The 16,926-nt window shown below is 40.1% G+C and overlaps 1 protein-coding gene across 1 annotated transcript in view; it reads right to left on the reverse strand.

The window, feature by feature from the left end:
- Window positions 1-16,926, reverse strand: part of LOC122540700 (beta-galactosidase-1-like protein 2) — a 92,125-nt gene that overhangs the window by 9,165 nt on the left and 66,034 nt on the right. The window contains exons 11-16 of the mRNA XM_043676815.1: window positions 15,882-15,962; window positions 14,873-14,979; window positions 12,480-12,626; window positions 9,324-9,395; window positions 7,573-7,651; window positions 3,977-4,064 (exon numbers count right to left, since the gene is read on the reverse strand). Of these exons, the coding sequence (XP_043532750.1) occupies window positions 3,977-4,064; window positions 7,573-7,651; window positions 9,324-9,395; window positions 12,480-12,626; window positions 14,873-14,979; window positions 15,882-15,962 (574 nt within the window). The remainder of the gene's footprint in view (window positions 1-3,976; window positions 4,065-7,572; window positions 7,652-9,323; window positions 9,396-12,479; window positions 12,627-14,872; window positions 14,980-15,881; window positions 15,963-16,926) is intronic.

Genomic DNA, 16,926 nt, shown 5'->3' on the forward strand with positions numbered 1-16,926 from the left:
CTAAACTTTCCACTCCTGAGTGGAACACTTAGCAGCTTTTCTTGGTTCCTAAACCAGGGATAGATAGTGATGGCCATTTGCAGAGTCATGTACACGTATGCCCATACAGACAAATGGAGACTACACAAGAACAGAAACAGACCCAGCTCTAAAACACTGCTCTGTCAATTAGTCTAAGCTCAACACAAAAAGCAGAAGAGAAACCACAGAGAAGCAGTGTCCATAATCCAGAGAGGAAGTGATGGACAAAAGAAAAGGCTTGGCATAAGTATGAAGACATACATTTTATATTACATAGACTAGAATCTTTCAATAAAGTGGAGACGGCATTTGGTCAGAGCACTGAGTATTGGAGTTGGGAAGTCATGCTGTGGCTGTACAGGACATTAGGCTACGTTTGGAATATTGTGTGTAATGTAGGTCTCCTTCCTATAGGAAGGATGTTGTGAAACTTGGAACAGATTCAGAAAAGATTTACAAGGATGCTGCCAGGATTGGAGGATTTGGGCAATAGGGAGAGGCTGAATTTGGGCCAAATGCTGACAAATGGGACTAGATTCATTTAGAATATCTGGTTGGCATGGACGAGTTGGACCAAAGGGTCTGTTTCCGTGCTGTACGTCTCTGACTCTAAACCAACCATTATTTCTGTGGGACCATTGTTGATGAGGCACTAATGCATAATCAGCCTGAATTCAATTCACAATGAGGGTGGCACAATGGTAGCATGCACTTAGATTGGCATGGGTTACTTGTGTGTGAAGTTAAGAAATGGGTTCAAACTAGGCCAAGTCACAGCAGTATTATTTGGGGTGAGTGCATTTGGCGTTTCCAATGGACAACTAAGGTAGGAAATTCAAATTTCTCCTATGGTTCATCACAAAATCTATCCAAGATTGTGGAGCAACCTGCAAACAGTAATCTAAACTCCGCATACAATGAACAGTTGGAAAACTATGAAAATTTTCTTCGTCTGGTCTTTGTTATCATCTCAACTACTGGTTCTATTCACTAAGCGTTTTAACCATTTGTAATTTAGGATGGAATTCAGGAAGCTTCAAGTGATTTAAAATAAAAAAAAAGCAAGGGCCATAGTACCTTAACGTGCTGATGTATTTACCCTTGAATGCATTTTTTGATTCATTCGTAGGATGTGGGTATGGCTGATTTATTGTTTAGTATTTATTGTTCATCCCCAGTTGCAATTGTGAAGGTGGTGGTGAGCTGCCTCTTGATCTGCTATAGGCAGGCAACAATGCTATTAGGGAGGGAATTCCAGGATTTTGACCCAGCGATGCTGAAGGAAGGAGACATATTTCCAAATCAAAATGGAGTGTGATTTGGAGGGTAAATTGAGGAGGCAGCTCATGTTATCTGTAGTGTCCCACATTTTACATATTTGCCCAAATCCATCTGTATGGCACTGCACTTGGAAGGTACTGTCCAAGGGAAATTCTGCAGTAAAGGCATGTAGATGGTACATATGACTACTACTGAACATTTGTGCTGGAAATAATGGGTGTTTGTGGATGTGGTGCCAATCATGTGGGCTGCTTTCTTCTGGATAGTGTTAAGCTTCTGGAGCTGCACTTGTCCAGGCGAGTGGGGAGTATTCCATCACAGTCCTGACCTGTGCCTTGTAAATAGTGGACAAGGAAGAAAAGCAAAATACTGCAGATGCTGAAAATCTGAATTAAAAAAAAGGGTGTTGGGGAAACTCAGTAGGGCTGGCAGCATCTGTGAAGACAAAACACAATTACCTAGGATATTTCGAGAAAATCTAGAATTAGGCATCACTGTTTAAAAATCACAGTTGCCTGTTTAAGTCAGTGATTCCTGAAGAAGGGCTTATGCCCAAAACGTCGATTCTCCTGCTCCTTTGATGCTGTCTGACCTGCTGCACTTTTCTAGCAACACATTTTTCAGCTAAGTCAGTGATGAGGCAAGTATTTCCCTCAGAGGATCCAGAGTCCTTGGAGTTCTCTCCCTGAAGGAGGCAACGGATGCAGTCGTTGAATTTTTTTTTTAATGGAGAGGTAGATAATGAAATTGTTAAGCAAGAGGTAGAAAGATTATCAGGTAGACAGGAATGCAGATTGGAGATTGAATTCAGATTAGACATGATCTTATTGAACAGGGGAGCAAGCTGGGGATGTGAGTGGCCTTATTCTGCTTTGTAGGTTTGCATGTAAGCCTTAAATGACAAGTTCTGAAATCTTGAACCTTCAATGGAGATTCATTTATTTCCATGCATCTGCATCTCATTTTCATATCAGCTTGTACTATTAACATTGCACTTGGAATTCTCCTCTTCCCCCAGTAAGAAAGTTGGCAATGCAAACACATAACAAGTAAAACAGGGGAGGTACCTGACAACTCATCTCCTTAGAACTGTTCAAAACTGGCCTCAAAACATGAACTCTATTTCCTCTCCAAAGATGCTGACAGATCTGCTCAGTTTCTCTAGCACTTTGCTTGTAGGTACTGGATAGGCTCTGAGGAGTCAGGGAGACCTTGTGAACTGTATTTACATGGCTGCAAGTTCTGGTCAATGGTAACCTCGCTCCCCTCCCCCCCCACCAGAACACTAAGAATGTTGAATTAAGCAATGGTAATGCCATTGCCATTGAATGTCAAATAGCAATGGTAAATCTTTTTATTTGAGATGCTCATTGCTTAGCACTTGTGTGGTGCAAATGTTACTTGCCACTTGTCAGCCGAAATCTATACATTGTCCTGATTTTGCTGCATTTGAGCATATACTGCTTCTGTATTTGAGCATTGTTGAATGGTACAGAACATTCCATTAATGAACATCACCACTTTCATCCTTATGATGGAGGGAAGGTCATTGATGAAGCTGCTGAAGGTGTATGGGCCAAGGATATTACCCTGAGGAACTCCTGCAGAGATGTACTTGAGTTGCGAGGACTAACCTGAAATGACCACAACCAGATTCCTTTGTTTCTGGTATGACTCCAACCAGCGCAGAGTCTTCCTCCTGATTCTCACTGACTCTGGTTTATTAGGGCTCCACAGTCAATCGCAGCCTTAATGTTAAGGGCAATCACTCTCCCTTCACCTGTGGAATTCAGCTCTTCCGTAACCTGCCATTACTTTACTGATGATCATGAGTAGATTGATTGGCTGTAAATGACCAAGTTGGATTTGCCCTGCTGTTGTGGATAAGACATCCCTGGTAATCTTCCACACTGTCAGTTAGATGACAGTGTCGTACCTGTCCGGGAACAATTTGGCCATGGTCGCACAAGTCCTGCAGCACATCTTCAGAACTATTGCTCAGGGCCCACAATTGTTTCAGTATCCCTTGGAACTGCACTACTTGTCAAAGCAGGATAAATGGCTACAGAAAGCAGGAAGGAGAGTGGAGTTGAGACCAGAATATGATCAATCATGATCATGTTAAATAGATGGAGTAGGCTCAAAGGGCTGAACTGCCTACTCCTAAATCCCATATTCCTATATTATGGTAAAAGTTTATAAAGTACCAGAATACAATGTCTTAATGGCAGTATGAGTTAATGTATCAATGAGTAGCTGTGTAAGTGGGTTGAGCAACCGTGGCAGGGGTTTGGGGGAAAGAGAGATGGGGGTGATTATGGAGCCAACTGTTTAATGCAGAGAGGTAGGGTGATATTCTTGAGTTGGGGGCCAGTTACATCGAGAGTTAGAACTGGTTTTAATCAAACAACTTTTTAGGCAAGCCCTCTGAAATCTGCGACGTTAACTCAGACTTTGTTGCAGGCCTCTGGATGCAGAATGATTGTCCATTGAATGTTAAAACCACCTGGGAAATTTCTACGCAGCCATTGCATTGGGACTGACTATTCACTCCAGAGGATCTGAGGTAATATGTGCAAAGAATAATTATTACAAGTTGTGCTGAAAGTATACAAGTCAAGGGTTGCACAATATAACAAATCATTGAAAGCATGGTAAACTCCTAATATTTTACCTTTCAATAAAATTTGTTTTCATCTCTAAGGGGTAGATTGTAAAGTCCTTCAAAGGTTCCTTATTCAGAAAGACATCACCTATGAGACCTGAAAAATCAAAGCAAACAACAAGTTTTTTTAAACACAATCACCAGTTTTTATGAGGTGCACTCACTTTGAACTGGGATATTAGCAATCTAATCACAGGAGAACACAAGGAGCCTTGAAAGAAATTATGGACATCATGAAGTGATTCTCCTGTGTTTTTTTCACTTTAGTCAAATCATCTCTGAATAATCACTCAGTAAACATGTTATGACACAGCTCCATGGTAGGAGAAACCTGAACTGAGACTTATTGGCTAAGAGGTAGGGAGACTACACTCTGTCACATTGGTTTATCACTTTAGTAAATTATAAATAATGGAAATAACTTCAGGTGGCCATGGTTCAGAGCAAAAGCCACTGAACAACTTGCATAAGGAATCTAGAACAGACAAAAACGTCACAAGGTCTTTTCAGAAGTGTACTCAATAGAAATGAATAGGCAGAAGTGGGTACTGCAGATGCTGGAGATTAGAGTTAAGATTAGAGTGGTGCTGGAAAATCCCAGCAGGTCAGGCAGCATCCGAGGAGCAGGAAAATCGACGTTTCGGGCAAAAGCCCTTCATCAGACTCCTGAGAAGGGCATTTGCCCAAAACAGTGATTTTCCTGCTCCTCAGATGCTGCCTGACCTGCTGGGATTTTCCAGCACCACTCTAATCTTGACTCAATAAAAATGAATGTCAACTTAGTGGAGATACTGAGAGAGGTCACTAGAAGCTTGGACAAAAAGGTGAGATTTTAAAGGAGGATATTCAAGGAGAAGGTTGATTTGGCTGAAGGGAGGGGTTGCAGGAGTGGAGCACAGGAGGTTAGCAGTGAAGAAACATGAAGTTCTCAGGGGGCTGCAGAGTTAGATGATGGTAAAGTACGAGGTGAAGTTTAAATTGGAGACCCAGGGGCAGCGGGAGACAATACAGGTGTGTTTGAGGTTGCATGATTTGGTACATTAGGGTAGTGAAATTTTAATAAACCGAAATCTATTGCAACATGAAGAATGACTAGAAGAACATAGGAAAAGTTGAGATCAGAAGTGAAAAAGAAATCCCATCAGCTATAACTAGAAGAAATGAAAATAATGGTATGAAAAATTATCAGGGGTATTAAGGAATGTAAAGTTAAGGTTAAAATCAGATTGGCCATTGTTCTCTTGAATTCCAGAGCATTTTTGTAAATATTTTTCCAATTAATTGGAGAAGTAGGTGAAGTATCACAGCATGGATTTGTTAAGAGAAAGTCATGACTGACTAATTGCTGGAGATTTCTGAAAATGTATCAGAGAGAATTGACAAGGGCAATGCGGTTGATGTGGTATACACAGACTTCCAGAAGACAATGCCACACAATAGACCTGTAAGAAAAGTTACAGTTTATGGAATCAAACAGTCAGCAACATAAATACCGGGAGAGATGTTTAGTAAGTATTTTTTGGGCTGGATGGTGACTCAATTTTTACATGGTCTGGAGAAGCATTTAGATCTTGGTAAACTGGTTGATAGATTGATTAATTAATTGATACATTGTGTCACATGTACTGAGATGCAGTGAAAAGTATTGTCTTGTATGTTATTCAGGTAGATTATACCTTACAAAGTGCACCAGAGGGGAGTAGAACAGAGTGCAGAATTCAGTGTTACAGCCAAAGAGAAGGCGCAGAGAGAGAGAGAGAGAGAGAGAGAGATCAGAATTAACATTTAAGAGCTTCATTCAAAAGTCGGATAACAATACAGAAGAACGTGTATTCAAACCTTTATATTTTCTGCCCGACGAAGAGAGTATAACCAGAAGGGGATGGGTCTTCAATTACGTTGGTTGCTTTCCTGAGGTCGCGGGAAGTATAGAAGTCAAAGGATGGAAGGCTGGTATGTGTAATGCACTGGGCTATGTTCACAAGTTCTGTAGTTTCTTGTGGTCTTGGAAACAGCAGTTGCCACACCACAATGCGATGCATCTATATAGGAAGCTTTCTATGGTGCATCTATAAAACGGATGAGCGTTCTTGTGGACATGCGAAATTCCTTAGCCTCCCGAGGAAGTAGAGATGTTGTTGTGCTTCCTTGACCATTGCGTTGACATGGGCGACCAGGGCAGATTGTGGTGATCATCACTTCCATGAACTTGACCCTCTTGATCACCTTTACTTCAGCACCACTGTGCAGACAAGGGGTTGCCCTCCACTCTGCTTCCTGAAGTCAATGACCAGCTGCTTTGTCTTGCTGACATTGATGGAGAGATTGTTGTCTTTACACCATGCCACTAGCACTCTTTCCTGTATTCTGTCTCATCATTGTTTAAGATCTGACCTACAATGGTGGTATTCTGCATTTACAAGTTTTCTAAGTTGGGGTGGAATTTGCCACATGACTGTGAATGTATAAGGAGTATAGTAGGGGCTGAGTATGCGGTGTTATGGGGCACTAGTGTTGAGGATTACAGTGGAGGAGATGTTGTTGCAATCTTACTGATTGCAGTCTATGGGTCAGGAAGTCAAGAATCCAGTTACAGAGTAGACAGCTGCGACACAGGTCTCAGAGTTTAAGAGATACGTTTGTTTGGAATTATGGTGTTGAAGGTGGGAAAATTTCAAAATGTGGAGACGACAAAATCTGGAAGCATTGCCACCTGTGAAGGCAGCACCATAAAACTCCAAAAGGACAAGTCAGTGGAATGGGCAAGTAGGTGACATGGCAGATGAAGTTCAATGTAGAGAATGAGAGATGGTACAGTTTGGTACAAAGACAATGGAATGCCAGTATTAAATAAAGGATGTTATTAAAAAGTATATGTAGTACCAGTGACACCTGGGTATACATATGGATAAATTATTAAAAAGGTAACAGGACAGGTAGATAAAGCATAATGCTTTAAACATTCTACACTCTATTAATACAGGCAGAGACTACAAGAGGAAGGAGGTTATACTAAAAAGTTATAAGAAACACCAGTTAGACCTTTGTTGGTGTATTGCATACAGTTGAGTGCCACATTTTAGGAAGCATGTGAATGCATTGGACAGTGTGCAGAAGAAGTTTATAAAAAATGTATCAAGGATGAGAAACTTCAATTATAAAGAAAGATTGAAGTTGGAAGGTTTGGAGGAGATTGGATTGAGTTTTTGAATATCATGATAGGCCTGGACAGAATAGATAGGAAGAAACTGCTCCCACTTAAAGGGATCAAAAACTAGGGCACAGAATTAAAGCACTTTGCAAAAGAAGCAAATGTTAGCTATGAAAATCTTACAGCGAGTAATTAGGAGATGGAATGCACTGCCTGGCAGCGTGGTGGAGGCAGGTTCAACTTAAGCATTCAATTTATCATGAGACAATTATTTAAACAGAGATGACTTGCAGGGTCACTGGGAAAAGAGAGCAATAAGTTAAAATGCTCAGAGCTGGTGCAGACACAACTGACCGAATGGCCTTCATCTGCACCATACGAATTCTGTGATCGGAAATCCCTCATTATTCACGCAGGAGGACAAACCACATTGTTAGTAATCTTACAGAATCACCTTTTCGCTGATCATCAAGTTTGTTTCCATAGTTGACTCTACCACGATTTTCCACCAAAAGGCTCAAATTTCGCTTTCCCTGCAAGAAACAAAAAAATCAATGCAAGGCAGCAAAGAATGTCATCACCAAATAATTTTTATCAGAACATCTTGAGGTAGCGTATACCCTTTTAAGCGATATTGCAGATTCACACTGCCATGGATTTAGTAATTTAATGATTTAAAAAGACAGACAATACAAAAGATTGCATAACCATTAATACAGAAATCTTACTTATTAATAAAACAAAAATAGAATACTAACATAATACAGAGGAACCTCAATTAACCGAAGGACACAGGCGGGCAGTATTTTGTTTGGTTAAATCAAATTCTGGATAATCAAATGTCGGATAACATAGTTTAGCTGAGCATTGGGATTGTGCGATCTTGCTGGATATTCGAATAATTGAATGCCGGATAATTAAGGTTCCTCTGTCAACCCCGAGGGACATTCTACAATAACGTCACTGTGCTGGAGAGTCCAGTGTATCGCAGGTGAGAACTGCACTATACAACATTTTAACAGTGAATTTTAATGAATTATACCAAGAAGTGATGGAAGATTGTGGGTTTTTATGTTGTCCGTTAACTACGCATAGTCAGGTTATGTGGGCCTTCACCAGGATTATCATCCAATGAATAACGCAGCCCTAACTGACATTTTTAGAGCAACTGAACTCCATGTTGAGTGCAGTGTTGGGCACTGCCTCTGTTCTACACTTTAATTGAACTCCCACAGAAAAGTTCTTGCAGATACCACTAGAAGTCAGCTACCATAATTAGTTACAATTCCTTTGCACAGAGGTTCTACTGTCTTCCTAGGCATGACAAAACCACCTCAACCTACATTTCCAGTGCTATTCTGAATCAGAAGATTATGGATTCAACCCTGTCCCTTACAGTCCAGCCCATAATTCAAACTAACCCCACAGCGAGCAGGTGGCTCTGTCTTTGGATGGGAGTTTAAAGTCTGTTCAGGCAATTCCCCAGATTCAGTGGCTATTCAAAAAAATGAGCAAGGATTTCTCCTGATGTACGGTCTAACATTTATCCTTCATTGAACACCTCGAGAAACAGGTTAATTGGTCTTCAGTTCTTAGAATTCTTAGAGTGTGGAAACAGGCCCTTCAGCCAACAGGTCCACACCAACCCTCTGAAGAGTATCCCACCCAAACCCAACCCCCATTACTCTACATTTTACCCCTGACTAATGCACCTAATCTACACATTCCTGAGCACTATGGGTAACTTAACAGGGCCAATCCACCTAACCTGAACATCTTTGGATTGTGGAGGAAACCCATGCAGACATGGGGAGAATGTGCAACGCCACACAGACAGCTGTCTGAGCCTGGAATCAAACCCGGGCCCCTGGCGCTGTGAGGCAGCAATGCTAACCACTGAGTCACCATGCCATGGTTCTCATTTGCCATATGCATTTTAAAATAGATACGGTCTTTGTCTGCAGAACAAAACAAGTTGTTAGTGGAGAAACAATTTTGAATATCATGGGGAGATAAATGGCACGATATAATTTGTAGTTCTTTCTTGCTTATTTTCCTTCATTATAATCACTGTCTTTGTGAAGCCATCAATAACTAAAGCCCAAATATCTACTGCAATCTCCATGAAGAGCAACATTGATAACTAATCATTTGTTCAATTAATGACAGACAAAGTTTGGAGATTTGATATCGAATGGCACCTACCGTAGCAACTGAGATAGCCAATTCCACATTATTGTAATCTAGGAATCCAACTGACTGGCCATCAACAAAGATCTGAAACGGCAGAAAAAAGACTCATCACACAGAAAGTTCAACAGCTATGAGAGACCAACAGTCAGCACACAGCAGTGCGAGGAACAACCTTAAGCAAGAATAACACTATGAATGCCTATTGCTTTATTGCATTTACATATCACTGATGGCTATGGTTTCTCACTCCACCTCCCTTATAAAATGCCTCACTTCGTATATCGTTAGCTCGTTACAACCAAACATGGTCAACATAAAGCTCTGTACAGTATTAAAGGATTACTTAGGATACATAGCAAGGAAATTTGGCCTTCCCTATTCCCTTGACTGTGGGCAGTAAAGCAGACAAGTGTGTTGATGCAGGTGAAAAATGCTTCACTACTCCAGTCCCACAAGCAGACTGCAAAAGCAATGATCTAACAATTTTATCCCCTTTCACCTCCCTAAAGCTGTCCGATTCCCAACTTCCTGAGCACTGGGAAACCCATCCTCTGGATAGAAACTCTGATTCCTGTCTCACCCCTTTCCTCCCCTCCACAAAGGTGCAGATTTAAAAGTCTGTCCAAACATGAACAATAAAGTAAGTTATTCTTCTAAGCTCTTTATAATTAATGGATACTGAAGTTTAGAATTGAGCAATCAATTTGAGAGAGATCATCATTGTTTCAGTCCTGGCTGTATCAGCATTCACACAAGTTTACAGCACAGATGGAAGTTGTTCCTCTAACGGTTTCTGTGACAGCTCCTTACCAAAACAATCGTAACAAATCTCACCTTGTTGCTTCCTCCCCAAACCATTATAAAGAAAACTGACTGCCACTGTCCAGACACACAAAAAGATCATGGCCACTTGGTGAATGCATATTAGAGAGCGCTGTGAGACTGCACCCAGGTGCAAGTCTCCATCTGCAGACTCAACTGCAGAAACATTAAAACCTGACTGCAAGGAACATGCAAAAAACGCTTTCATCTCAAATTCTTCACCTTAAAGTCTTCATCAATCGGTGGGCCAATTTTAGGGAAAGGAGAAACTGTCACTCAGTTTAACAGCCACAGTGCCTTTCAACAGACATTTTCCATAGCTGTGATTCTGAAATTAAATTGCGACATCAACAAATGTCACTGCTTCAGAATGTCTGCAATAGCGATATGAGATATGTCTGTATTCTTAATTAATAAAATCCTTATTTGTGCATTTATTGTTCATTCTTAATTGCCCAGAGGGCAGTTAAGCGTCAAACACATTGCTGTGGGTCTGGAGTTAGACATAGGCCAGACCAGGCAAGTTTCTAAAATCGTCATAGAATCCCTACAGTGTGGAAGCACGCTATTCAGCCCGTCCAATCTGCACTTACCAATCCAGATGCAGAAATTCCAATCAGGGTCAGTGACTCTATGCCCAATCCCGATCAGATTAAATTAAGTAGTACATGTATCTTTAGAGGATTTCCGTGTTGGAAATTCCTGAACAGGGGCTCCCATTACAAACCTATCCAGGAATCCATCAATCCAGCTGCATAGAAGACCATTTTAGAATTCACACCTACATCTATAAAACTGAGTGCTATATTCTGCAGTTTACATGTCCAGCAGACACTTTCAAAACTATTATAGTGCAACATATTCCCCATTATTTGTGCCATAGCAACAGTGTGCAAAATACAGTCATCCCTCCATATCAGTGGGGGTCCCATTCCTGAGAAGCCAGAGGATTGATGAAATTCACAAATGCAGAGCTCATTTAAGAGGAGGTTAAAAATCACAGATATGTTGCAAAGTTGATTTTTGTTACTTTTTTGGGCGCATCTAGGCAAATTTAGAATTTGCGATTCTGCAGATACTGAGAATTTACTGCATGTTTCAGGTGCCAGTTACAGGCATTAAATTGTGTGCAGTCTATTTCCTGACTCAATATGACGTATAATTATTAACCTGAAGTTGGAAAGCTTTTAAATTTAAGATTTGGCAACATTTTCCATTTTCAACATAATCAATATTTTGATAACTGTCTGAATCAGCTAATGCTAACTCTGTTTAAAATTACCCACTCGTCTCTCAGAGATTATATTGTGCCTGGACTTGGAGCCTCACCAGTCCTAGTTGTGTCCCTTAGAGGAAATTAGAGAGACATCTTCTCAGAAAAGGAGAAGAATTACATACACATTTTTCTCAGGACATCTGCTTCCATATTTCAGGAATATAAAAGGTCCCAAAAAAAACCAAGATTTTATGAAAGACCAAGGAAAGATGAGTGTGCAAAATAAGTGAGGTGGATAGCATTGTGTTGGGTTGGGCTGGCTTCAGCAGGACCAGGGTTGGAAAGTGATGTTTGGGGGTGGGGTGGGGATGGTTGATCAGCAATGGATCGGGGATTCAGTTTAATAGTGACAAAGAACTTACAGATAATCCTCTACCCTTTCCTGGGTAGCTATAAATTTGAGAGTCAAAACCTTTCAAAATCCCCAACTATAATGGAATAGTTTGCATGGCTCCAGATGCAGCAGACTTGCCCACTGTTCAAATTTTCCAGGAGCAGCAGAGTGGTCCAGTGGTTAGCACTGCTGCCTCACAGCGCCAGGGACCTTGGGTGACTGTCTGTGTGGAGTTTGTACATTCTCCCAGTGTCTGCATGGGTTTCCTCCCACAGTCCAAAGATGTGCAAGTTAGGTGGATTGGCCATGCTAGATTGCTCATAGTGTTGGTCATTAGTCAGAGGTAAATGTATGGAAACGAGTCTGGGTCGGTTACTCTTCGGAGGGTCGGTGTGGATTTGTTAGGCCAAAGGACCTGTTTCCACACTGTAGGGGATCTAATCAAATCAAATCCCATGCAATCAACTGCATTGGGGATTCTGCAGGATCCCAATGTGCAACTCTGGCCCATGCTGCTTTGACATGTACCTGGCCACTGAAATATTAGAATATTCCCCAAGTTCCTCCAGTACAGTGATACCTTGATAAATGCACAATTTGTATCATAGGGAAGATTATTCCTCTTCCATCCAACTTTCCAGTGACTGATGCTAAGCACTGAAATGTGTACCTTCCTTGGAACATAAATCCCATTTTAACCAATGAGCACCAATGGTGAGAAAGACTGCTAGCTTACCTGTGCTCTGTCCCGTACATTCTGGCCAGAATGAAGTAATCCTCCACTGTTTATTACTGTGTTATATAACGTATACCCATAGGCTTGTCCACTGCCATTGTTGATTGGAAGGTTTTCCATATTAATCGGTCTTTCACTTTGAATTGGCTACAAAAGTTGAAAAGTGTTACTTCTGAAACATCAAACACTTGAGCATTGTTCACCTTCCACCAGTCAACCCTGAGAGCAATTGACAAAGTCTTGTAGCATCACCCTCCAAATTCATGACCTCTACCTCTAGAAGGTCAAGGACAGCAGATACAAAAGGAACACACCGAATGTATTTTCTTCTCCAAACGACACACCATCCTGTCTTGGAACTTCATTGCCGTTCCTTTACTGTCATTAAGTCAAAAATCCTGAAACTCCCTTCCTAACAGCACTGTGGGTCTACCTACACCTGACAGTTCAAGAAGATGGCTCACCATTCCTTTCTCCAAAGGTGAGTGGGGGGTTAACAATAAATACAGCCCCAGCCAGCGACACTGACATCCCATGAACAAATTAAAAGATGTCCATAAGCACATTGATTTAACATTTGAAAACCTTCAGTGGAATAAGAATTGAGAAACTTTGATTTTTACTTGAAGACCTTGAATCATATAATCACTACAGCATGAAAGCCAACCAATTGGCCCAACAATTCCACACCAACCATCCAGAGAGTAACCCACTCAGACCTACCCCATCCCTGTAACCCTGCATTTCCCAGGACTAATCCACCTAGCCTGAACATCCCCTGACACTATGGGCAATGTCACATGGCCAATCCACTTAATCTGCATCTTTGGACTGTGGGAGGAAACTGGAGCACCCGGTGCAAACCCAATTATAATGCAGAGTTTGCACAGACAGTCATCTGAGGATGGAATCGAACCAAAGTCCCTGGCGTGGAGGTAGCAGTACTAGCCACTGAGCCATCGTGTCATCCTGTTGAAGAGCCTCTTGTATTAACATTCAGAGATCATACAACATGCAGTAACATAGACTGCATGCTTCACTTCCACCAGATCTAATGACCATATCGCTATCAACTTCGCAAGGACAATTTGGGATGGGCAACAATTGCTGGCCTTGCCAGCATTGATTTGATGCCGTAAAATAATTAAAAGCATGAAAACTTAAAGTATGACTCATGACACATGGTTGATTGCTGATGTGCTCCGAAGCAATCTACAACAAAACTAATAAGAGTACTCAAAAGACTTAAACACAGTTTTAAAATCAGCAAGAGTTTCCCCAGACAGATAAATCAACAATGGAATTTGCAGGTTAGAGATAAGTTGCTGATTTCAGAGGGAACATTACAAATCAATAAAACTGATAAGCTTATTATGTCCTGATGACTTCAAACCTCAAGTGTGAAACTCACACAAAGAAAAAAAACTTGCAGTTTTATATATTATATTTCTTCCTTTTTAATTTTCTTTTTTGCAGGTGTAAACTTGCAGTTTTATAAACATTAGTTCACTTCAATATAATTGGTTCAACAATATATTTATTCAATTGATTCAATCCATTCAAGCAACCATTGCTGCTTTTAAACTTCCAGGATAGAACCAATTTGGGCAATCACTTATTGGCCAGGGGTGGAAGAAATGTTACTCTACAGCACAGAAAATTAAAATTGATTCTGCACTGGAGAATTAAACTATTCTACAGAAAACAAAATGTTTCCATTTTAAATCTTCTTTAAAACAATGCATTTATTACAAAAGAACTTTACAAAAGATGTCAAGGTCTGAGGCTCACATGATTTCATTTTTAACAAGTAATGCCCCTTGTGAGTATGGAATTGGGAGACGGCAGTATGTGAAACTCCTCTCTCATTTACTTTCCAGAAACCCTTTCTCAGCTGACACAGAGACAAGTACAACTGGACCAATGCTTTGCAAGCAGCTCCTGGGCAGCTGGTGAGAATATACAGAGATTACTTGTCTTCAAATAGTTTGGTAGACTTATTAGGAGAAAATTTAGTCTCTGCCTGGCTCATGCTTTTGAAGAAATTAATGATAATGTGATTTGTTTTGATAGAACTTCTGATTACTTACTAAAGGTGTGAATTTTTAAAAAATGTGAACCAATATAACATACAGGAATGGAGTGTGAGTGACTCATTGAGCTCCCACAATGAAAATTCTAACCTATTATTATGTGGGGGGGGGGGGAAGATGTTTCTAATACATTCTAATACATAATGGGTAGCGCTCATTACATTAGAAGTGTGTAAACAATGATCAAGATTCTTATGTCCAAACCTGTTAATAGCAAATTCTAAACTGCACTGGCATTACTCATCGACAATGTTCAAATTGCTTTGAAAGATACCAAAGTCAGAGACACTAAAATTATACCTTTTCCAATTGATTTAATGCTTCCCACAAAGGAATGTATTCTTTTACGCGAATGGTGGTGTATCTTGCTTTATACATTTGAGCAGGTTGTTCAGGCAACTTCTGACCTGTAACAAAGTGGAAAACAAATCAACTGAAGTCATTACACTGTATGAATTAATATCAATTAAAAACATTTTGGAGTGGCTGAAGAATGGGATTAGGAAAAATATCTTATGAAATGACAGAATGGGTACAACACAGCAGGAGGCCATTTAGTCTGTCGAGTCCATATACCAACTCTCTGCAACAGCAAATAAGTTTGGCTTTCAACTTTCCAAACTGTAGTTTGAAATGATTATTTCAGTTTGCAGTCACGCTGATGTCATAAGAACAGATATTAAACCATCCTTCCACAATTTAAAATTCTAATATTGCACATTCAGCTGTAACATCACCACAGCAATGTTTTCACTGTCAGCAATAGCAAAGATCAATTGCAGAGTAAAGATCTTCCTACATTTTGCCTTAGATTGAAATATTCCCTCTCATTGCAACCTTTCTCATTTAAACCACCTAGCAGACCTGCCCAACCTATGAGCATGCCTCCATTGATAAATTATAGCCATTTGATGCATTGAATGTGACAGCAGATATTTAAGTCCCACCAATCTAGTCAGGATTTGCAGAGTTTCCAGGCAGCTGATGAAACCTGTTTTAATGGGCCATATGTTCAATTTAAGGCTTTCAGATACATGAACAGAAATGGACACCTCGATAAAAATTTCCATACTTTCAGAAAGCAGGTACTGAAATGTTTACATTTTCTACCTAAATCATTCAAATAATGTTTTACTCATGCAATACAAAAAGAGGGGCATTTCGACAGGCATAGTACTGTGAGCCGGAGGATCGAAGGACAATTACACTCCATTCAATGTCCAATCCTAGACTGTTGGATAAACAAGTCTGTAAACCTTATTTTCACAATAAACAGAATACAAAATTCACAAAAGCAAATTGCATTTACCCAACCACTTGCTATAAAGTTCACGAATTTGAGTATATTTCTCTGTGTAGTCTCCTGATTCAGATAAGGGTGCATCATAATCTGAAAGATAAGAAAAAAATTCAGCTGAAAATATATTAATAGTTTCAAAATATTTTCAAATCTTTAAAAACAACATCAAAATTACTGATCATCAAAGCTGAATTGTTCAGCATCAAACTCAACTCCTGAATTTTGAAAAGGGACAATAACACATCAAATTTCAGTGACTGGCCAAACAGCCCACAATCAAAATCAAGTAGTAAACATTGCTTTGGGGTTAGAGCGGACTACGTACAAAAAGCACTTGCTCAAACTTGAAAGAGGCAATGTGTAAATTCCAGTTTGATTATTGTGTGTCTTGATTTAGGCCTTTCCACGTTTGGTGGATGTGGTTTCAGATAGCTAGATATTAATTTATGAAATTCCCTCCCAAAACTTCTCAGTCTCCCATTCTTTAAGAAGCTTTTTAAAAACACATCACATTGACCCTAGTGTTTTGTTACTTGTCCTAACTCCTTGTTTAGTGCCAAATCTTGTTTAATAACACTGGATCACTTTGTTGCTTTCAAAGTATTGTATAAATGCAATTTATAGTTGGCAGAAGAAGCTTTAATTAGTTCAGTTCTGAAAGAAGGCTTACCGGCACCAGCACCTTTCCAATTCTTAAATAATGATGACGATGACAATGACAATGCCTGTACCTGACTGCAAGTCCAAAGGCACTGACCAGAATTTTCAAATAAAGGACCCAGCACCCAGAGGAATGAAAGAGAAAAGACCCATAATAAAATGTGGAAGAGCCAGACGTAAATGAACCCATCAAAATGGCCATCTAAGTGAGTTTTTCCATCAAGAAAAACCATGAATCATTCCCAAGATAACTTCAGGCTTTAGCCTCCCAAGCTAAATACTCTCTCTTTAGGAACATAAATTGTTCTTTTTAAACCTTACTTTGTCAGATTCATTTGTTCATTTACCTCCCCCAATGACCATCTTCTTTCAAGAAAGAACTGTAGTCTTTTCC

Source organism: Chiloscyllium plagiosum, chromosome 35 (genome assembly GCF_004010195.1).
Source record: "Chiloscyllium plagiosum isolate BGI_BamShark_2017 chromosome 35, ASM401019v2, whole genome shotgun sequence".
Classification (NCBI taxonomy): Eukaryota; Metazoa; Chordata; class Chondrichthyes; order Orectolobiformes; family Hemiscylliidae; genus Chiloscyllium; species Chiloscyllium plagiosum.